The 23763-nt window shown below is 45.2% G+C and overlaps 1 protein-coding gene across 6 annotated transcripts in view; it reads left to right on the top strand.

Annotated features, from left to right (window-relative positions):
* The window catches only part of HECW2 (HECT, C2 and WW domain containing E3 ubiquitin protein ligase 2), a 197411-nt gene that overhangs the window by 138239 nt on the left and 35409 nt on the right, over positions 1-23763 (top strand). For all 6 annotated transcript variants that reach the window (XM_082222539.1, XM_082222540.1, XM_082222541.1 and 3 more), the window contains 5 exons: positions 4106-4240; positions 10010-10112; positions 17472-17568; positions 21017-21100; positions 23298-23407. In XM_082222539.1, coding sequence (XP_082078665.1) covers positions 4106-4240; positions 10010-10112; positions 17472-17568; positions 21017-21100; positions 23298-23407 — 529 coding nt within the window. The remainder of the gene's footprint in view (positions 1-4105; positions 4241-10009; positions 10113-17471; positions 17569-21016; positions 21101-23297; positions 23408-23763) is intronic.

Here is a 23763-nt window from a genome sequence, read left to right as displayed (position 1 = left end):
TTTCTTTTCTCTAATGAAGCTTCAAAGCAGTGATCCTGAGTTTCATTATGTAGCAGACTGCTACCGGCTGTCCTCAAAGCACTTGTGCTTAACGAGATATGATTGCATTCATTTAGTGTAATCCTTAAGCATCTTTTCCTGTTTGTCTAAGTGCATTGCACAAACGAGTGCAGCGTGCTTTGCTAAATTGCTGTGTAAGAAATCAGAATTGTGCATATGCAACACTGTTCATATGGAAACATTAGTTTCCCTGCAGGACAGACTTGATCTGAATTTGTCTTTCAAGTTATATGCTTGGTTTAGGGTTCATCTGATTAAAATTTTAGCCCTTGGGAGGCCAAAGCTTTCTTCCAAATGCACAAGTTTAAATTAGATAAAAGCCAAAACATCAAGCAGGCTGATTCATAAACCTGTTAAGCCAGAGTGCATAAAGCAAATTAGATTGGACAGGATCTAAATGAAAAGACTCCAATTTAGTTGGGGTGATGACACAAATGTTTGGGTCTAACCCCCCCACCTCTACCAGCACCCATCACAACCAAAACCTGAACAGAGGCTCCCAAGCTCACATGCAATGCTCACATGTTGATCTCAAGTTCATGCATTTATCCATTGTTCACTGCAGAACAAAAGCACACCTTGTTTTAACCCTCTTTGGGCAGTCATTAGGCGTTCAGTGAGTTGTATTTTCCTGAAGCACTATGGTGTTTCATTAGGATATCTGGTGTATTATCTTGCCATGATAACAGCAGCAAGATTTTGGATGTGAGGATCCAACAGACTCCGAAAGGGTTGTGTTCTTAATTGACCACAGCAGGAATTAACATCAGGAAAAATGTATAATTAATACACTGAATTAAATGGTATGAAATCATGTAAAAACAATGGCAATGGTTAAGACAAACAATACGTAAAGTTCTGCCAGCATGACATAGTAATGGATGGAAACCAAACTGCAGTGGAATAGAATCAGGTCTGCTTGCGATGGATACAGGGCGGAACGGGCATTGCTAACTTGGTACATTCCTTCCCCTGATTTTTACCTACCTTTATCCATAAAGCCTTTACTAGCACAATTTTTCTAGAAAAAGAGGTGCCAGAACTCACCATGAAAGCTGCCTCCCTAGTTCTCTTATAATGGCAATGGCGCCCAGCTGAGAGGTTCTGGGGGGAAAGCCCTGCCCTTGACTTAATTTCTTAATCCTCATTTCCTGCTGTATCTGAGCTTTAAGTACCTGCAATGCATTGAGCTTTCCCTCCCTACCACTGTTTGTTTCTCCAAATGTAGATCATTATAAGCTGTTTAGGGACAGGAACCTGTTTATATTTTGCCTATGGGAGTCTGCAGAGTCTTGTACACTGACAGTGCTGTATTTATGGGTGGATAAAGAAATGCCAGATAACAGCTACTAGAATTGTGGCACCTTAATAACTAACAGGTTAATTACGGTGTGAGCTTTCTTGGGCCAAATGTTTCTGATTCCTTCAGGGTAGATGCCAGGCATTGTCTCTGAATCATTAAGGGTAAAGTATCAGGTTCTTGAGACGCAGGTGGCGCTGCGGGTTAAACCACAGAGCCTAGGACTTGCTGATCAGAAGGTCTGCGGTTCGAATCCCCGCGACGGGGTGAGCTCCCGTTGCTCGGTCCCTGCTCCTGCCAACCTAGCAGTTCGAAAGCACGTCAAAGTGCAAGTAGATAGGTACCGCTCCGGCAGGAAGGTAAACGACGTTTCCGTGCGCTGCTCTGGTTTGCCAGAAGCAGCTTAGTCCTGCTGGCCACATGACCCGGAAGCTGTTCACCGGCTCCCTCAGCCAATAAAGCGAGATGAGCGCTGCAACCCCAGAGTCGGTCGTGACTGGACCTAATGGTCAGGGGTCCCTTTACCTTTATGAGGTTCTTGAAATGGTTTCTTCTTAGCTGCATAGCGCAAGTCTTGCAAGGCCGTGATCCGAAGCATGCTTAACCTCAAAGTAAAGTTCCTCTAGGGTCAAAACGTGACATACTCTCAAGTAAAGAAGTGACTGGCTGCTTCCCTGGCAAAGGATCAGGTCCTGCCCTGCCTACGGTTTTTCTGGTTTAGGCAACTGGTCCATGCAGCTGTTGCTTCTAAAGCTGTTAGGGGTTGTGCTGTATTTTGAAATCTGCTTTTGCTTCTCCAGCTACTCAGAATTTTGTCTGGTTGTTGTTGTTTTAGCTGCCCTACCTAGAATAGCCCTCCTCCGATTGCAGCTGGCATGCTTCAGCCTGCAATCACATTGTGCCATGGTCCTTAATCAGATGTTTCACATGTGTACTCACCCATTTGTGGTTGTAATTATACAGTAAGCAGTTGGTTGAGGTTGTTTTTTATACTTTTTTTTGAAGTTGGTTTTTATTTATTTCTTTAAAAAGTAGATAACTTTGTGTCCTTCCTCCCAGATATTAGGTGAAACAGAGACCTACCTTTGATGATCTGACCAGCTATTTTGAATGAATATGTGAAATTCAGCCCTCCTTGCTCACCACCCCAGTTTCATTCCCTCCCAACAACAAAGCCTTCCCTGTCATGTAGGGATCTGGGAGAAATGAAATTTGGTTTGCATTTAAAGGTGAACCTACTTAATGAGCACTTTCCAAGGCAACGCAAGAACCTGAAACACAGTATTAAAATTCATACTTCTCTGAAATTTGCAGTGGAGTTCTCTGAGCAAGTAATGCAGACAATGCAGGCATATACTGACATAAGAATGTATATATTGGTGAAAATGACATTACAAACGCATTGCATTAGGGAAAAGTGCCAAGTAAAAACATACCGTATTTTTCGTCCTATAGGGCGCACCGGCCCATAGGACGCACCTCGTTTTTTTGGGGGGGAAATGAATTAAAAAAAAAAATATTTTCCCCCTCTCCGCCCTGGCTGCCGCCCCAAGCCTTGCGCTCACCTGCCCGAAGCACGGGGCACCCTCCGGAGGGCTCCCCGTGCTTCGGGTGACAGGCTGCCGCCCCAAGCCGCACGTGCTTGGCGGGACCTCCTGCCGGGCGTGCGAGGCTTGCAGACACTCGCCCAAAGCACGGGGAGCCCTCCGGAGGGCACCCCGTGCTTCGGGCGACAAGCTTCCGCCCCAAGCCTCACGCACCGGGCGGGACCTCCTGCCGGGCGCGCAAGGCTTGCAGACACTCGCCTTAAGCACGGGGAGCCCTCCAGAGGGCTCCTTGTGCTTCGGGCGACAGGCTGCCGCCCCAAGCCTCGCGCGCTCGGTGGGACCTCCTGCCGGGCGCGCAAGGCTTGCGGACACTCGCGGGGGCTGCAGGCTGCTGCCCGCAAGGCTTGTGAGCCCGTGGGAACTCCCACCAGGCTCGCAAGGCTTGCGGATAGCTTCCTCAAGCCTGGAGAGCGAGAGGGGTCGGTGCGCACCGATGCCTCTCACTCTCCAGGCTTCAGCGAAAGCCTGCATTCGCCCCATAGGACGCACACACATTTCCCCTTCATTTTTGGAGGGGAAAAAGTGCGTCCTATGGGGTGAAAAATACAGTATATACTAGGGGAAAATGCATACAAGCGTGCATATTACGAGAAATTCCACACTGAAATGCAGGTGAATTTTCACGAGGACTTTTATAAGCAATGCAAACTGATGCGGAGAGCTGAAAGGAGGGCTGGGAAGATGAGAAAGTGAAATTGCCCATCAAATCTGACTTTGTCTCACCTACCTAATGCAGCTCTTGTTTGTGAACGAACCATCATTCTCTGTGATTAGTTACTCAAGTCTTCTCCTCTTAAGCAATCTCACTGTTCGTTTCACTTGACTTCTGAATTGCTGTGCACATGAGAATCGGAACTGTTTTTGGGGCACCGAAAGCCTGTGTAGTGCTGCTTAACCCATGTTAGAACCCACCCACCCACCCCCAAAGAGTTCCCTGTTGCGTGACAAAGTTAAAGATCTTAACGGCCGTTAGAACATAAGACTTCCTGCGCTTGTAACCACCCAATGCTTTGCCGCTCACAAGTGCAGCTTAACATAGGAAGCCGTGCAGTCAGAAATACCCACAGGAATCCGAGTGAGGTTTTGGCAAGTAATGAAATGCTTTCCTCCCGCTCGTCTCCTCTTGCTTCCTTACCAGGCTTTTTTTGTCGACCACAATTCCCGCACCACGACGTTCATCGACCCACGGCTTCCTTTGCAGAGCAGCAGGCCGACGAGTGCATTGGTCCACCGGCAACATTTGACGAGGCAGCGAAGCCACAGTGCTGGTGAGGTAAGCTAGCACTTAGCCCATGTGTGTGTGAGAGAGAGAGAGATCACCTGTCGAGGTTACAGGATCCTTGGTTCTTCGCGGTCCCATTTCTACATTCATGACGTATAACGTTCACTGTTATGTCAGTCTTCTGATTCCTTCCTCGGAATGTAATCGCATCGGTGACCTCGATCAGCCTTCCCCAAACAGGTGCTCCCCACATTTTGCTGAACATTAGTTCAGCACAGCCTGCATGGCCAGCGGTCAGGGATCATGGAAGCTGTATTCCCTATGGAGGGCACCAGCTTGGGGAAGTCTGGCCTTTCAAATAAACCATTCAGAGAACAACTAATGACCGAGTGGTGATTTGAACCCAGGCCCTGGCCATTCAAGCGCCAACATTCTGGCCACTATTTTCCCACGAGATGTCAAGGAAATAAACAACTATCTGACTTTTAGAAGACATCTGAAGGCAGCCCTGTTTAGGGAAGTTTTTAACGTTTGATGTTTCATCGTGTTTTTAATATTCTGTTGGGAGCAGCCCAGAGTGGCTGGGGAAACCCATCCAGATGGGCGGGGCATAAATAATAAATTATTATTATTATTCACTGTCAGAGACAATACATTATAAATTTTATTGGATATGGTTAAAAAAGAAAAGTTAGTGCCATGCATGTCTAATCCAACCCAGATCAGCTTTATCAAAGACAAAGCAGCCTTGTGAATGTTTTAGCTGGTTTAAAATAGATGCATGGGAGTTCTTTCTTTCTTTCTTTTAGTTATTGAGCTTTGAAAAGCTTATTAGTATTTATTAAATTTATATACCGCACTATACCCGCAGGCCACATGGCAGTTCACAGGATAAACTAAAACTATAAAAACACAAAATATATAATCAAAATAAATACAAAAACTACCCAGTTATCTTTTCAGGGCCAAGCAATGTCACAAAGTAATGTACAAAGAGAAATAAATGCAGTAGAACCACAGGCAGAGAATTAGGCACTGGATAGTTATAGACAGGAATCTGAAATGGATCAGCAAAATCCTCTTAAGGAAAAGCATAGTTAAAATATAAGTCCTTATTGAAGGTTAGGACTGAATGGACCAAATTGCTATAAACTGGAAGGGAGTTCCACAATTGCGGAGCCACCACTGACAATGCCCTGCCTTGTATGCTTGCTCACCTATCTAACAGATTTCACCAGCAGGCCCACAAGCGTGATCTCACATGTAGATCTTAGATTATGGATAGGGTCATACTGGTGTTTGCCATCCTTAAAGTACTCTGGTCTCAAATTTAGGGCCTTAACAGGCTGATAATATATTTGCAGTGTTCAAAACTCTCGTTGTTCTAGGTGCATTTTGTGACAAGGAATTTCATTAGCACAAGCAGTTTCTGACCTCTGGGAGCAGTACTGCACCTAAGATTCCAGATTAAAATTGCAGGATGGATGGAAAGGAGGACCTTTTTCTGCCTCTCCACTTCCAGCTACTCTCTGAGGGCTGGAGAAGAGACCCTCTTAAGAATTTTGAGGAGGCGGGCAGGGGAAGGACTAGACCATGTGAAAAACGAGTGTAATATTTTAGCTGCAGTTCATTCATTTTCAGCTTTGTAGTCTTGTTATAAAAAAGTGTGCCTAGACATTCTGTTGTTGCGCCCATAACCTAGGTTTAAGGTGCCATTTAGCTCCTAGCTTTCATATCTCAGTTTCTAACACTGTATCTTTGACCTGTAGCTCAATAGGCTCCAAACTGCATTTGAGTTCCAAGTTTTGGTGGGTTCTGGGCTCCAGAACTGGGCTGTAGTTGCCTGCTACCTTCCTACTGATCTCAACAGAGCCAGTCATCGATTGCAAAGCAGTGCACTCCTCTAAACAAGTTCATCACAGAAAACAAAATATGCAAATACTGCGGTTAGCTATCTTATCACTCGTGGACCCAAGGTGACAGGAGTTCTCAGTTCCCCTGGAATCTATAGCAGCGTGTCAGATTATAGCCTGAATCAGCTGGATTCAGGTTGTGCCAGCTCGACGGAAGTACCCCGACCTTTGCAATAACAATTTTTATCTTTTGCAAAATGTCCCTGCCATTTCCCCTTTATACCACTGGAGGGCCTTTGAATACAGATATTTGTTCACAGAACAGCAGCAACAGGAGCACCCTGTTTTTCACATCATGGCTTTTTGATATGGTTATCTGTTTCAAGTCAAGCCAAAGGATGCACTGAAAGTCAAAAGTGGGGGGCAGGCAGGGGAAGCAGAACATGTACCATACTGACAAAGAAATTGGACACGAACCCATTCTTGGAATCCTTTTCTAATAATTTCTAATAAAAACAACTGTGCTTATAAGCATACAGGTATTGGTTTTTAAATCTCTTTGGGCCCCTGCTATGTGTTAACTGTGCTTCCTCCACATTGGTCTGTGCACAGTCATTCTCCTAGCCCGCCCTTTAATTTATTAAAAGTCACCGTGCAAAGGAGCGGGTTGCAAAAACCGAAAACAACTGTTGGTGGAGTGGTGTACATATTGAAATGAAGCATATAGTATAAAGCAAATAGTAACCTGTTAGTAACTTACAAATATTTGCAAGGTTACCATTTTTAAACTGAAAGGTCATCACTCTTCTTGTTTTTCCTTCTTATAAAGACCTTTTCTGAGCTTGGTCCACTATTCCAGGGGTCAAAGTTTGAAGGGGCGGGGCTGTCTTTCAGCAACTGGGGAAAAGTAAATCAAGGAGATGGAGCAAATAATAGTGGTATTTCCACTTCCTGGCATACTTCAAATGGAGTTGTTTCCCCCCACTTTTCTCCTGTACTGAGAAATGTACAAATCTAGTTTTGGGAGACTCTGTGTTTTTGCTTCTTTGTGGCTCTTTGGCATCTTACAAAAGCAAGTAGGGTTTGATCTATTTTAATGACACAAAGTTGTGGGTAAAGATTTGCAAATATGTATGTTTCTCACGCTGAGAGGAAAGGGTATGCAGCGAGCCTGCGGAGCAGGGAGCGATGAACTACAAAAACCCCTGAAGTTCATGTAACAAAGACCTATGGGAGCCAGGAAATTGCAGAAGTAAAGGTTGCTCTTACAGAGCAGAATGCACTCAGCTGTAACTGTGAAGGGAAGCGACAGTCATAGATGGTGCTTTTGTTCTTCCTCTATGGGACCCAAGTATAAAGCCATAAAGAATATTAAACCTCCCCAAGGCCTGCAATGTCAGCTGAGCTTGTTTGTTCTGGTGCGTATCGAAAGGAGAGTTACTTGCCATCAATTATGATTTGTCCAAACATTGGGGGGAAATCTTCAAGCTCACACTAGTTCTCAGCGGAAACAGAACTCCTCCAGGCTGTTAAATGGTACACAAAGTAGAATAAAAGCTTATTTTAAACTCTCAGCCCAGACTGAGCTTTTTATGGTTGGTAAGTAGAGTAATGGTGTAGTAGTAGTAGTAGTAGTAATTTTATTGCTCATACCCTGCCCATCTGGCTGGGTTTCCCCAGCCACTCTGGGTGGCTTCCAGCAAAGTATATATATGCACAAGGCACAAAACCACAGCTCGCCCCTATACACGAAGCCAAGCCAGAGCACAACTAAATGCAGCACAGCCATCTTCTCAGAAAAACTCTTCACAAGCTCAAGAGGTCAAGACACGAAAGCTTTAGCAACTAATCTACACTTAATGACCCACCCAGTGGTATTCAGAATATCACTCATGAAATCACTCAAGATATCCCTCAAGTAATTAAGGAACAAAAGAAGAAAAGGCACACTAATCTAGGAACTTCCTCTCTGCCCAGAACGTTGGAGGCTATACACCACACCCCTCAACAGTATTTATAGAAACTCAAACACCAGATTCTGCTCTGTTCCAGTAACAAGAAGCCGAAAGCACCAGCCTGAAGATGACGAGTGAGACCTCGTCGAAACGTCGCCCAGACACCCCGACTCTTACACGGGAAGACACCCGAAGACACCAAAACCTGCATTCCTGTACCCGTGAAAATCTACGAAAGCAAATATGTATATATATATATATATGCAGGTTTTGGTGTCTTCGGGTGTCTTCCCGTGTAAGAGTCGGGGTGTCTGTGCGACGTTTCGGCGAGGTCTCACTCGTCATCTTCATATATATATATATATATCTTCATATATATATATGCAGGTTTTGGTGTCTTCGGGTGTCTTCCCGTGTAATGTCAGGCATTAAAAACTTTCCTGAACAGGGCTGCCTTCAGGTGTTTTCTAATAGTTGTGTAATTCTTTATCTGCCTAACATCTGATGGAAGGGCATTCCACTACTGAGAAGGCCCTCTGCATGGTTCCCTGCAACCTCACTTCTCACAGTGAGGGAGCCGCCAAAAGGCCCTCGGAGCTGGACCTCAGTGTCCGGGCTGAATGATGGGAGTAGAGATGCTCCTTCAGGTATACTGGGCCGAGGCCATTAAGGGCTTTAAAGGTCAGCACCAACAACTTTGAATTGTGCTCGGAAATGTACTGGGAGCCAATGTAGGTCTTTCAGGGCCAGTGTTATGTGGTCTCCGCGGCTGCTCCCAGTCACCAGTCTAGCTGCCGCACTTTGGATTAGTTGTCGTTTCTGAGTCACCTTCAACGGTATCTCCATGTAGATTGCATTGTGGCCCTTTAATACTTGCAAAAGCTCTTAAACAGATACTGAGTCAAACAGGTGCCAGCTGAGACATGGGACTGGATTCAGCTTGCAAGGCCTGCTAGCAGAAACCTTTGCAAAGACTTTAGCTAGCACTGCAGTGCTTTCTCATGCCTGCACCTCCTCTCCTCATGTCACCCCAAAAATTGGCTCAGTGGAGCAGTCGGAAGAACCCCGAGAAAAGCATGCAGTTGGAGAAGGAGATTGTTCTGTGTGGCCAGCGGAAATGTTTGTACTGATAGACTGGTTGCCATAGTGCTACACTGAATTTCTCCTGTTGTTTTTAACTAGATGTATCCGAGACTGATACCAATGTGAAAAGAAAACAGAAAAGACAGTTGAAATTGTATTAAAGCTTGTTAGATGATAATTTTCACCTCGTTTGATTGATTTGTGAAGGCACTTACATTTCATTTGTCACCCGTGCACTGGTTTCTAATATTTTTATTTTTAAAAAAAGCACAATTGGGATCGCTTTGTTCTAGAAGAGAGGATGTAATGTGAAGTTGGGGCAGGAGGAGTTTTTGCATAATTAAAAGACCCCTGCTGGAGGTTGTTTTGGACCTCAAACATGGTAGAAGGTTAAATGTCTGAAGAAACATTTTAGTAAAGCAGAACTGCTTTGCTTTATTTAAAAATATTTTAAATGACAATGTAAGTGAGGCGTTTCTTTCTGACCATACAAACATGGTCCTTTTGATAATCGTCTCGCACTGGCCCCAAAGCTACCACAACTGGGAACTATACTGTAATTAATACGTGTATATAATGAATGTGCACATTTGGGGTTATGTAATGAGCAGTCTTGAGACTCTGCGGGAAAGTGTAACTCTCTCCCACACCCTTGCTCAGTCCTGACAGAAAACTCTCTGAAGCTGCTATTTGCGTTTTGAGGGGAAGCTCCCATCGGTGCCTATGGAGGCTTCTCTTGAAGTTCAAACAGCAGCTTCAGACAGGATTTTATTTTTTTAAAATGGGAAAGTATTCAACTTCCTTTCCTCACTTCTCACCAACCAAAAGCTGCTTCCCCATGGCTGCTGTTTTCAAAACGATCAAATCAGTTTTGTACCTAAGAATAATGACCTCCATTTGGTTTTTTTTGTTTTGTTTTGTTTTTCCAGGTAGGAGAGGATTCCCGCCATTCAGGACCTCCTGTTTTGCCGCGGCCATCAAGCACATTCAACACAGTGAGCAGGGCTCAGTACCAGGACATGGTTCCTGTGGGTATGTGTGCCTTGTAGAGTCATGCTCTGTTTGCATTTTGCATGGGAGGGCTGTGTCTTATGTTACCATTTTAAGGCATGAGGTTTCTCCTGCAATTTATTGCCCTTCTAAAAAAAACGAAACAAAATATTGGGCAGGATCCAGTGTTGCACGAGTGGACTTAAGTGAAATGTATACTGTGAGATACTAGGTGTGGCTCTGCAATATGCACACATCTTGCTCGGGGTAAACTCCTAGAGTTAAATGCTATAATGCTATAATGTTGTAACCCAGGAGGTGTTCCTCTACAACTGGAGCTGGTTATTTTGGTTTTCTGTGAGCATTTTTCTCGGCCTCGTGCCTTAGGGTTGCCAAGCACCCAGCATTTTGCCGAACTCCTTTTTGGAGGCAACTCTGTGACCTTTCCGACATGTATTATCTAGAGTCTGATGTTGACAGACGATAGGACGGGGTAGGAGGATAACGTTGGGAAAAGAACATCCAAATCGTTCAAGCTAATTAGCTGCTGGACTCGTAGCAACTTCCACCCACCAGAACTCAATACAGGAACACTGAGAGAAATGGGTGAGAGTTTAGTTAGGGCTGAAAGTGGGGAGCTTGTTCTCTGAAAGTGAGCACTTGCTGTTGGTGAGATTGCAAAGCCTCTTCGCATTTTTTAAAAAGTTTATGTAACTAGGAACGCATTGTACAAAAGGGACTTTAAAAAGTTATCTATAGCAAGGCATTGCCAGGGTTAAAAAGGTAAAGGGACCCCTGACCATTAGGTCCAGTTGTGGCCAACTCTGGGGTTGCGGCACTCATCTCGCTTTATTGGTTGAGGGAGCTGTCGTACAGCTTCCGGGTCTTGTGGCCAGCATGCCTAAGCCGCTTCTGGCGAACCAGAGCAGCGCACGGAAATGCCGTTTACCTTCCCGCAAGAGCGGTACGTATTTATCTACTTGCACTTTGATGTGCTTTCGAACTGCTAGGTTGGCAGGAGCAAAGACCGAGTGACGGGAGCTCAGCCCGTCGCGGGGATTCGAACCGCTGACCTTCTGATCGGCAAGTCCTAGGCTCTGTGGTTTAACCCACAGCGCCACCCGCGTCCCTATAAAGGTAAAGGGACCCCTGACCATTAGGTCCAGTCATGGATGACTCTGGGGTTGCAACGCTCATCTCACGCTGGCCGAGGGAGCCAGCGTACAGTTTCCGGGTCATGTGGCCAGCATGACTAAGCCGCTTCTGGCGAACCAGAGCAGCGCACAGAAACGCCGTTTACCTTCCAGGGTTTTTAACACTGCCAGGGTTGGGGAGGTGTATATAGCTAACTCACATATTATGCTTTTTTTTACTTACACGAATACAGCTTTGCAACGGGTGGTGTTGGTGGGGGGGATAAATGGAGAGAGGAGGAAACGTGCTTGCCATTTATTAGTTCCCCTCTCCACCTGTGCACAGCTGCAATTGTGGGCTTACCTGGCTTTCGGAAGGTTGCACCGGAGCCCTTGCGCCGCCTTCCCAAATCTGGGTAAACGAGGCATTGGGCTTTGGGAAGGAAGTGTGAGGGCTCTGGTAGGGTCCTAGGACAGAGCTTTCCAAACTGTGTGTCGACATGTGAGTGTGTCAGCTGCAGTGTGTAGGTGTAGCATTTGAAACGCCCATTGTTCTAGGTGCACTTTGCGACAGGGAATTTCATTAATACGAGCTCTGGGAGCAGTATTGCGCCTAAGATTTCAGATTTTAAAACTGCAGTGTTAAAAGGAAAGGGGGACCTTTTTCTGCCTCCCTACTTCCAGTTAACTCTCTGAAGACTGGAAAAGAGACCCTCTTAAAAATATTAGGGGGGCAGGCAGGGGAAATATGGCTTTGTTTTTTGCAGTCTTCAGGGGAGGACTAGACCACGTGAACAATGAATATAAGATTTTAGCTGCAGTTCATTCGTTTTCAGCTGTGTATTCTTGTTATAAAAAAGCACGCCTAGACATTTTGTTATAGTGCCCATAACCCAGGTTTCCAACACTGTGTAGGTGTGTTTCACATACTCACCCAGCACACCTCCCAGGCCTCCAGTTTGCTAGGAAAACTGAATTACTGTGTCATGAAATGAAAAGTTTGGAAAGCTTTGACCTAGAGTCTTCCTGCCTCCTTCCCAAAGCCTGGTAAGCAGTCCTCCACCTGGGGGCTCCTTGCTTCCTGGACCCCCAGAAACAAACCCTCATGTAAGTTATGAGTTACCTTCATTACCTTATTTATATTTAAAAGGGCTCACAGATGCAGCGAGAATGTCTTGTCCCTTTGGAAGGGAGTTCTGCATTCACCTGCATGCTGCTCATTAACGTTAAACCTTAGGTAGTCTTAAAACAATGGCTTTAATGTGAAGCACAAACCAGGTCAATTGAAAGATCAGTCTGAGCCTTACTTTTGAATCCTGATGTTCCATTTGGTATGAAAATGAAGGAATCCAGCTTCTGAGATGTATGCTTGTGTAAATCATTAATACAGATCACATGGGTGCAATTTTGAGCATGCGACTTCAGACATGGATGGTGCCAAACAACTTTTACATCTAGAGTGGATGTAAAACTCCAGGCTTCAATCAAAAAGCCATTCATGGGAGAGGGGTGTCTTGTTAACTCACTCAATTATCAAGAAGTGTCAGTGTTGTAGTGAGTCCTTGGTTTTGGCCTACTAAGACAGAGCTTGGCCACCAATACCAAAGGTGCAGAGTAATTGGCAGGATTTAATCTCTGGCTTTAAAATGTTTTGTGTTTTTTTAAACTGATGATTGTTATTTTTACATTTTAATGTTCTGTTGTTTTTAAACTTGCAAGTTGCTTGGTGTGTCCACTTACACAAAAGCAGAGTCAAATACACATTAAGAAGACTTCAAAAGAGTTTCTCTGAACAGCTATTCCATTACATTTTGTGCAGGGTTGTGTTTTTTTTTTTAAAAAAAGAGTGCACAAAAAGACCACATTTATGCGGTGCACCATTTTGTATGCTTTTCAGTGCATTCATTCATGAAAATGTACTGTCAGAGCTGCCACCCAGTCCCAGCTCACATAGGACCAAGTCCGCCAGCGTTCACTTTATAAGAGTCTTTATTAAGTTACAGGTTTCATTTCCGAACTGCAGCGTGCAGCTCTACACCTTCTGCCCTAGGTCGGCGAAGACCCGTCTGAGTCCCCGCCTCTTGCACACCAGCTTAATACCCTAGCCTTGCTCCACCTCCTTCGCCTCTCCCTACGTCTCTGGGTCCTTCTGCCCCCCTGGGCCTCCTCCCTTCTACTCTCCTCTGACGCTGACCCCCCTGATCCTTCTGCCTCCTTGCGGCGGGCTTTAGGACCTGGCTCACTCTCCGGGCTGCTTACTGCTCCAGCTTCCGCTGCATTTGAACTTGGCGCGCGCGCCCAACTCTCTACTTTCCTCTTAACCGTTGCCTCGCTCTCTGAGGAGGGCGTGACCACCCCTGACTCGTGCCCTCCCTCCTGCTGACAGCCTCCGGAACCCGATGCCTGGCTACCTTCCTCCCTGCTGCTCTCAGTCTTGAGCGTGGGTCCCGACTTCCAGCTGCTGCCGCCCTCAGTTATGAGCGTGGGTCCCGACTTCCAGCTGCTGCTCTCTGAATCTCCTCTGTTCCCTTCCTCCTGGGGTGTCCCCCCGGATCCCCCCCTTGCTCTGCTCACTGGGGCTCCCTTTTGGGAGTCCTCTGACTCACTGCTTAGGCTTGGAGATCTCGGGTCGTCATCATCACTCATTTTCCCTTCGGATTCCTCCCCCTCGCTCTCTGCTTCCTCCCTTCTCTGCGTCTCTGCTCCTGAACCCCTGACATCCACCTTTTGAAAACATGCTTTGTATAAAATAGGTATTTTTTTGTGCACACATTCTGCACACTGAAACCACTGTGCAGAATCCAGAAAAGTGTGTGATCTGCTTGGGAGTTGCATTCCAATCTCCAAATTAGTTTGGGAGTGTCAGATTGGGCCATTTTGCTGCAAAAAGAGACCGAGTGAATTCCTCTCCCATTCCCTCACCGTACATATTGCCTTTGTTGAACATTATTTAACATTATTCATAAATATTAGGTTATCTATGGATATATAGCAACAGAAAATTTCTGTGGCAGAAGTCTCTGTTTGTGTGGCATTCCATATGAACATTGTAGCGTTATTGAGCTTTGGAAAAATACGAAAGCTGTTCAGAAAGATCTGCTTGAAAAAAACACACACATTGAAAATTGCAAATATAGGCAGTGAACATTTGCTCAATAAATATGCTAGTTAAGTGTGCCACAGTTTGATATTCTGCATCCGGCAAACTTGAGTGTGCAGCAGATTGTTATCAGAACAGAACAGCAAGAGCACTTTCAACAGAAAAGCATTCTTTCAGGTTGATCATTTTTGTGTGCTGTTTTCTGCGTGAAATGCTCAATTATGAAAGTTGCAAGATGCTCACCGGTTTAATAAGTGGCTCGGCTTTCTGCGCAGCACTGTTGCTTTTAATATCAGCTTTGCCTTTTCAGTGGGTTGAGCTGTCTTGGAAACTGCTTGTGCGCCCGATTCTTACTTACACACGGCAAAACCCATTGGCTCCAGTTATGGTGATTCATGCCTTTCAAGAACAGAAGCTAATTCACTGAATGTAGCAGCTGTCACATTGTGGGGGAAGACACCCACGGCCAATTAACCTGATGGAGTGCCTGGATGTTTGCTCAGCAGCACTGTTTCTTGACAGTCGCTGCTGATTTAAGCCTCTGCTGCTGCCCGTTCCCTCAGTGTTGCATATGGTAACGCTTTGAAAAAGCTTCTCTACTTCAAATGCAACTACAGAATGGATTCCAGGCCTTGTAGGCTCCGGTCCTATACCTACTTAAGTAAGGAGCAAGCCCAATTTAACTTAGTAGGGCTTACTTCCAAACAGGGTGGACTTGATTGAAATCAAATCGATTTAAATCACTAGTCAGTAAGACTTGTTTTAAATCATTGTTTTTACAGAAAGACTCGTTTTTGCTGGTATCATCTTAATATTTACAACCAGGGAGAGGTTTCGTTTTTGGAATAATAAATTTTCAGAGTAGTTTTTACAGTTATATCAAAAATTATTGATTTGGTTATACTATTAGAAATACATAGACAGATAATTATGAAATTATTGTGAGGTTTAATAAGTTAACTCTCTATATTTGGACAACTTTTCTGCTGTACTTTATTGGAAGGAGAAAAATAATCATTTCCTTAATAACGATTTAAACTAATTATTTAACTAAAGCAATTACATTATAGCATATGTATCCATGTTTGTTAACTCATGTGGTTAAACAATTTTTTTAAAAAAACAAACCAACACCCTTAAGACTGAGTTTTAGCACACATGAAAAACTTAAAACAAATCCTTATTTCCTGACGCATAGACTTTGGACTATAATATAACTTAAATAGGAAACTATAGAAAGATTTTATTTTATTTTAAAAATCCAATTTAAATCACAAAGATCCAATTTAAATTTAAAAAATCTGATTAATTTTTTTAAAATCATTTATTTTTATCCACCCTGCTTCCGAGTAAGCATGCAAAGGATTGTGTTGTCTATCCGGTTGGAGCCTGAGTGATAATGTTCATTCTGTACTCTGAATTTAATTCTTCTTGTTCTTTAGCGTACTAGGTGGACAGATTCTAGTTTGCTTTTTTTTTTAACTTAAATTTTGTCTGCACCGGATGACTGTGGGTCAGCACACCCAAGCAGCTAGACATCGTTACTTATAAACTGTGGTTCTTGCCGCAGGAAGCAGCACTGCCACAACTTTGATGCTGCTGCAGCTATGCTGCTCAATAGTGCCTATGGCACAAGTTCCTCCACCCGTGTGCCTACATCGCTTCAAATCTTCCAACAACTTTGAATCACCTTTATTCTGGTTCTCCCCATGCCTTACGCCATCTTTGGGAAGAAAAAAAAGAGAGTAAAATCATCAGCAGTGTAGTGGGAAATTCTGATGTGCAGAGTCTTGTGATAGTCACAGTCATGCCCCCGCCTGACCATGCCTCTTAGCATCTGGGATAGCTCAGTTGTTAAAGCACGAGACTCTTAATTTCAGGGTCATGGGTTTGAGCCCCACGTTGGGAAAAGATTCCTGCATTGCTGGGGTTTGGACCAGATTACCCTCACGGTCAACTCTACAATTCTATGATTATTCGATAATCATATGATTACAAAATCATCATCATAATAATTAGATTGCAATGGTTAATGCAAGTCTTCATGTGCTGCCTTTTAGGGTGGCGCTGTGGGTTAAACCACAGAGCCTAGGGCTTGCCGATCAGAAGGTTGGCGGTTCGAATCCCTGCGACGGGGTGAGCTCCCGTTGCTCGGTCCCAGCTCCTGCCAACCTAGCAGTTTGAAAGCATGAAGTGCAAGTAGATAAATAGGTACCGCTCCGGTGGGAAGGTAAATGGCGTTTCCGTGCGCTGCTCTGGTTCGCCAGAAACGGCTTAGTCATGCTGGCTACATGACTCAGAAGCTATACACCGGCTCACCCCAGAGTCATCCACGACTGGACCTAACAGTCAGGGGTCCCTATGCCTTTACCATCTCCCTGAGAAATGGATGCCTTTGAGAAGGAGGTGTGTTTTCCAAAGGGACAACAACTATATTTTGGCACTTAGCCCTTGCTAGCTAAATCTAACCCTTAACATGATGATCACCAGTGGTGCGGTGGTCCAGGATCATGGGGGTACTGAAGAGCCATTACTATTACCTGCAGGGCCCCTGTTTCCTGCATGACAGAGCCACCCAATCAGCATGGAAGGGGAGTTTTTTAGCCACTGCTCTGAAGCTAAGCACTAGAAACACTAAAAACATAAGTTGCTTTGGTTTCAAGGGAATGGTGCTCAAGCTAAGCTATAAAACAGAATAGCCACCCTGAAAGAAAATATTGGAGCAATCCAAATCATCTGTCCCTGCATGCAAGCAGAAAATAGTAAAGGTAAAGGGACCCCTGACCATTAGGTCCAGTCGTGACCGACTCTGGGGTTGCGGCGCTCATCTCGCTTTAGTGACCGAGGGAGCCGGCGTACAGCTTCCGGGCCATGTGGCCAGCATGACTAAGCCGCTTCTGGAGAACCAGAGCAGCACACGGAAATGCTGTTTACCTTCCTGCCAGAGCAGTACCTATTTATCTACTGGCACTTTGATGTGCTTTCAAACTGCTAGGTTGGCAGGAGCAGGGACCGAGTAACAGGAGCTCACCCCGTTGCAAGGATTTGAACCTCTGATCGGCAAGCCCTAGGCTCTGTGGTTTAACCGCAGATGGTAGTTGAGCCTAAAAGCCCTGAGGTTTTAGTTAGCTGTATTTTCCAGTAAGATGCCCTTTCTTGAATTTTCAGCTTACAACGACAAGATTGTCGCCTTTCTGCGACAGCCCAATATCTTCGAAATTCTGCAGGAGCGGCAACCAGATCTTACCAGGAATCATTCACTCAGGTGAGCATAGTACTAACCTTTCTTTCCCAACATTGAAGCCGGCAAGCAAAATACGGCAGCCTGTTTAATATATCTGCTTATTACCTGCGTTCAGCCTTAATGATAAAACTATGGCTTATTGTGTGTTTGACTGGGAGGCTCTTGTGCCCCCCCCCCCAGCTCGGCACAGCTGCAAGGAAGATTTCAATTTAGTTCAACGGTTTGGTATTGCATACAAACCCTCAACTGTGTTACAGTGGTGCACCGCAAGACGAATGCCTTGCAAGACGGAAAACCCGCTAGACGAAAGGGTTTTCCGTTTTTGAGTTGCTTCGCAGGACGAATTTCCCTATGGGCTTGCTTCACAAGATGAAAATGTCTTGCGAGTCTTGAGATTTTTTTCGCTTTCCCCCCTTTTTCTAAGCCGCTAAGCCACTAAGCCTTTAATAGCCGCTAAACCGCTAATAGCGCTAATCCGCTAAGCCGCTAATAGGTTGCTTCGCAAGACGAAAAAACCGCTAGACGAAGACACTTGCGGAACGGATTAATTTCGTCTTGCGAGGCACCACTGTAATCTTATCTGCTCTGTTGAATGAGTCCACTTCACAAACAAGCTTTGAAGCTGGCTTGCTTCAGTCAGCTGTAGTTGAGACTAACCACAGTTTGTCCAGGTTCAGACAATAACACTTAAGTGCATGCACCCGAATTTCTTCCTTGAGGTTACACTGGAAGGGAAAGGGGAGCGTTCAAGCCCCAGGGTCGCTCAGGCTTGGTTGCAACATAAGTAATAGTTTATTGTTGCCACCAGCTCAGATGATAGTGCACTCCCTGCACTCCCAACAGTACTTCCCTCTGCCCACCGCCACTGCAGAAATTGGGGCAGCGTCTTTGCAACTACCTGCCCACCCCGGCACATCCTAGCACCATCATCCCAAATCAGTATATACAGATAATAAACTAAGGCCTTGTAGAAGCTGCATCTCATAATGTCGGATGGAAGATAGTAGCACCTCTACAACACTCCTCCCCCTGCCTGTCACTGGGGTGTGTGTGTGTGACACCACCGACCAAATTTGTCCCCTTGGGTAAGGATTGCAGATCTGTCTCCTACAGTGCCTGGCCTACAGTTCCATATCTTGACCGTGGAGGGAGGCACACCTGTCTCTGCGGATCCCCAAAGTGGCAAGCCAAAGGGGCAATCTCCTTGGATGTCATTTACAGTCGAACCTCAGAAGTCGAATGGATTCCATTCCGGAAGTCTGTTTGACTTCCAAAACGTTCAGAAACCAAAGCACGGCTTCTGCAGCCAGTCGGAAGCTGCGGAACCAACGTCGGACGCTCAGATTCCAAAGAATGTTCGCAAACCGGAACACTCACTTCTGGGTTTGCGGGGTTCGGGAGCCAAAACGTTCGACTCGCAAGGCGTTTGATTTCCGAGGTACGGCTGTACTTCGGGGTCAACCCTGCAGCACACGATGGAGCCTGTTCTTGCAGTGAGGCAGCCTCTAGATGACAACCACGCCCTAGCTGTAATTCCTCACTAAGCAAGCAATTCCACTCACTGCAGTCAGCCCCCAAGCTCCCAGGCAGATATCTAACAGGAATAACAAACAGATGCAGGCAGAAAACCACACACACACACACTTGCTGGCTGGGGGAGCACACCAGGCAGGGGCCAGGACGGTGCCAGAAAGCCTCTCTCTGCTTAGTTCTCCTGCAGGTCTGCTCCCAAAATTGTCACAAAAGGTATGACAAGCTTTTGAGTTCTCCACAATGTTGTTCAAAGCGGTGGAGAACGGTAGGAAAAATAAAAATTGAAGAAATGATTCTGGATGTTGCAGCCATGAGTTGTTTCCAAGATGGAGATGGTTTGATGTAAAGTTTGGGACAGATCTGGGTTCCAATCCAGGCATTAATTTCTCAGAGATGGGGAGCAGACATTGCTTCTTCACTTTAGGTGTGTGAACCAATAGCTGCCAGCAATTTTTTATACTTTTTTGGTGCTGTTATTTCCCCCCTGAATTATGTCCAGGGAGAGGATATGAATGCTTCTACTTCTCTCTCGGGCCAGCACTCTATGAGTGATGAATGGCGATGGAAAAAGAGTGAAACCAGCTGTAGCTGCATTGGTTCTCTTTCAGCATCATGAGACTTTTAAAAGTCTCTCAGAGTGACAAATAGTGACAGCACAGCCCTGAAAAGCGAGAAATGAACCAAAAGGAAATCCTGTCTGCGTGGTTCTGAAAGTAAGAGGTGCATGAAGAGGAATGGCTTGTTCTTCTACACACACACCAGCAGCAGCAACCAAAAGGGATGAGAATGGCTGCTTTTTACAGAATTCTAAAAACACTGAAAGGAGAGAGAATTTCAGGTTTTTACCCTCTTTAAAAAATGCAAAGTGTGCTCATGCATGCAGAGAGGAACTTATAAAAAACCAAGAGCGGTTCTTGTGGCACCTTAAAATCGAACAAATTTACTATGGAAGAAGCTTTCATGAACTACAGTTCCATTGATCGTCTGCATCTGAAGCCCGTCTGATGAAGCAAAACTGTAGTCCATGAAAGCTTATGACATTAGAAATGGTTTAGTCTTTTAAGACGCCGCAGCGCCGCTTGTTGGTTTTGTGCAAAAGACTTAACATGGCTGCTCCTCTGAAAGTTGCTGCTGTATAAGAGCTGGTGCATCATGCAAAACATGGGAGTAGAGTGAGGCCATTGTTCTACCTCTTTATTGTCTACACGGACTGGCAGCAGCTGTCCAGAGTTTCAGACAGAGGGCCTCTCTTTTGGCCTTACCTGGAGGTGCCAGGGATTGAACCTGGCATACCTTCTGCATCCAAAGCAGACGCTTTTTCCACTGAGCTGCGCCCATTCCCCTAAAAAGGTGTGTGTCAGTCAAAAAGTGGTTAAAAAAAACCCCAAAACAAAACAGGCAGAAACTCACCAGACTGCCACCATCTCAAATTGACTGAGCTGGTTTTGCAGAACAATATGCCTTTCTCTCGCTCCTGGTAAGCTCTGTGCTCTTGAAAATTAACAGGACTCTCTTGACGTTTGTGCTGAGAGCGGAGCAGGTGCACACACGTTCTTTCGGAATAGCAATAGCCTTCTCCGGCGCTCGAGCTGCTGCTTGGAATTCAGAGCCACACTACCCGTGTCAAGTTGAGGGATTGATTTCCATTGGATGGGTACCTGGGAGCAGATTCTGAGAGATGAGGACAACAGCGAAAACACAACACACCCTTCTTCCGAATGCATTCATTTGGGGGCTTGGGTGGGATGGGGGGGCTGGTTGCGAAATTCCTCCATTCACGTTGACATGTTGCAGCAGGTCGGAAAATGGTTCCTGAAATGCAGAGGGATAATCTAGAGGTGCACTTGATATACCCAGTGCTTTTCCTCGCTGTCCTGGCGTACGTCAGTGCCTTGTTTGCGAGAGATGCTTTAGAACGCTGTGTCTGCATCAACAGGGAGAAGATCCAGTTTATTCGGACTGAAGGGACCCCGGGACTCGTGCGCCTCTCTAGTGATGCAGACCTTGTCATGTTACTAAGGTACATGGTGCTGTTCTACAACGAATATGGGTTTGTTCGATTTTTTAATCACCTTGGAACGTTTGTGCAAACTGCTCTCGTGACCCCCAGCAAGCTCTCCCTCCCTTCAATTCTTCGAAATGAAGCTGGGGGGAGATGCAGCCGAGGATTTAGATGACAGAATTGTCTGTGTTAAGTTTCTAAATTGCAGCTTGCTTTCAGTCGAGGTTATTTATTTATCACATTTTTCGCTCTATAAGATGCACCAGACCACAAGAGTTTTTGGAGGAGGAAAACAAGAAAAAAAATATTCTGAATCTCAGAAGCCAAAACAGCAAGAGGGATCGCTGCACAGTGAAAGCAGCGATCCCTCTTGCTGTTCTGGCTTCTGGGATAGCTGCAGAGCCGGTGTTCGCTCCATAAGACGCACACACATTTCCCCATACTTTTTAGGAGGGAAAAAGTGAGTCTTATAATGCAAAAAATACAGTATTTATCTCGAGAAACCTGTCAATGCAAATAGACTCCAATCAGTCGTAAAGAGCCACTCAATAGCATGGCTAATGTCGAATCTATGTAATATTGGGGGCGGGCGGGAATTGTAGCCCAAATTTAAGCACATATGTAGCCTTTGTTTGTCTCAACATACCCCCCCCCCCCCAGCTTTCTTCATGCCTCTTTGTTGATAAATTGGTTCTACCATCTCTTGCCTTCCAGAATGACTAGTGAAGGGCTTTGGATTAAAACATTTTCGTTTTAATTGAAAACAGCTGCATTTGCACAATTGGAAAGTTAGAAACAGACAGTAGCTCATTCGGTAGAGCATTGTACTCTTAATCTCAGGGTCGTGGATTCAAGCCCCACGTTGGGCAAAAGGGAGTCTTGCATTGTATGGGATTGGACTAGTCACTAAATGAGCCTCATGCTCCTTTCCAACTCTACAGTTCTATGGGAAATGCTGGCAGTGCGAGAAAGAGGAGGGGCAACAGCCAGGAAAGGGCTAGACATTGGCTTAGAAGAAAACTGAATATTTGCATATTTGCGGAAACAAACAACGGAAGGATAGATACTACAATGTGTATGACGAAGAGGTAGAATTTTGACTAGGAGGGACCAGAATTCAAGGTTGTATTTCTCACGGAAGAGGAACATATTTTATGCCATAAGGCAGGGGTCAGCAAACTTTTTCAGCAGGGGGCCGGTCCACTGTCCCTCAGACCTTGTGGGGGGCCGGACTATATTTTGAAAGGGGGGGGGAATGAATGAATTCCTATGCCCCACAAATAACCCAGAGATGCATTTTAAATAAAAGCACACATTCTACTCATGTAAAAACACGCTGATTCCCGTAACGTCCAAGGGCTGGATTTAGAAGGCGATTGGGCTGGATCCAGCCCCAGGGCCTTAGTTTGCCTACCCATGCCAAAAGGTTTGTGGGAATTAGAGAGTGGAGCTCAGCTATTGTTTCAAAGATATGCCCTTGCATGAAGACTTCTTATCCCCTTCCTTCATTGATCTCCCTTTACTCTCTTGACCTACATGCAGAGGCGTGGCATTCAGGTGTGGCAATCAGTGTGCCAAAATTGGGCACAGAGACATAGTAAAGCTTGCAAGCAGGCATGATCATGACCCCCCAAAAAACGAAAGTCTTATCTGCACATGGACCCTTTATCCCACAGCATTATTTGTGTCTCATTCAGAAAGTGCTTGCTTTGTCATTGACTGAGAGATGAAGAGCTACTCTCAGGAGATGCAGTGTAAAGATTCCTGATGTTGGGACCACAATGTACCGTACTTTTCCTTGTATAAGACTAGTTGTTGTTGTTGTTGTTTTTACTAAACTATAATGTTTAAAAAGGGGGTTAGTCTTATACACGGGGGCAATCTCCCCCCCCCCATTTCCTTAATTTTGAGTCCCCCAAAGTCTTATACACGGGGGCGTCATACACGGAAAAATACGGTATGCATCTTTCTTGGAATCCTGTCCCAAAGACATGAAAGAATGCCAGGTGATATTTTAGAGCAGGCAAAACTAATTACAGTGTGCGTGATTGGAAGCAGGAGTGGTAGGTTTGGAGGGTGTGTTTAACCCTTTTCCTTCCAAGCACTTTCTTGTTCCAACCGCCTTTTCTGCTTAAAATATAGTAGATGCAATAGTTTCGAAGAAACGTGCAAGTCTCCCTTATGTTCTCTCTCTCTCCCCCCCATTTTCTTTTAGTTTATTTGAAGAGGAAATAATGTCATATGTACCGCCGCATGCCTTACTTCATCCCAGTTATTGCCAGTCTCCACGAGGCTCCCCGGTGTCCTCTCCTCAAAACTCTCCAGGTAAGCCCTGCTACAACTGCATCAATGGTAGAGAGCTAACCTGATGTTCTCATCTGTTTTCATGGACTTCTTTGTGCAAACAAGCAGGAGGTGAAAACTTTGGCTGTTGCGGCTACACCGATATCGTATTCTTCGTTGTAGGCATCCAAACAGCCTTTCCCAAAGACATTTTCTTTGTAAGGCATGGCCAGTGGAGATATGTTTAGCTTTATTGAATAGAGCCACAAATGTGATTCTTTTCTGTCACTAGTACCGGAAAGGCTAAAAATGAAAGGGGTGCCATTTCTTAACCTTGTCATTTAAGAAAGCACCACAAATATAGATTCGAATAGCTTATCTCTCATTGGAAGGTGGTA

This window comes from Podarcis vaucheri, assembly GCF_965113315.1.
Source record: "Podarcis vaucheri genome assembly, chromosome: 1".
In the NCBI taxonomy this organism is placed as follows: domain Eukaryota; kingdom Metazoa; phylum Chordata; class Lepidosauria; order Squamata; family Lacertidae; genus Podarcis; species Podarcis vaucheri.
Note: the sequence above shows the minus strand (reverse complement) of the source record. Positions and strands in the feature narration are given on the sequence as shown.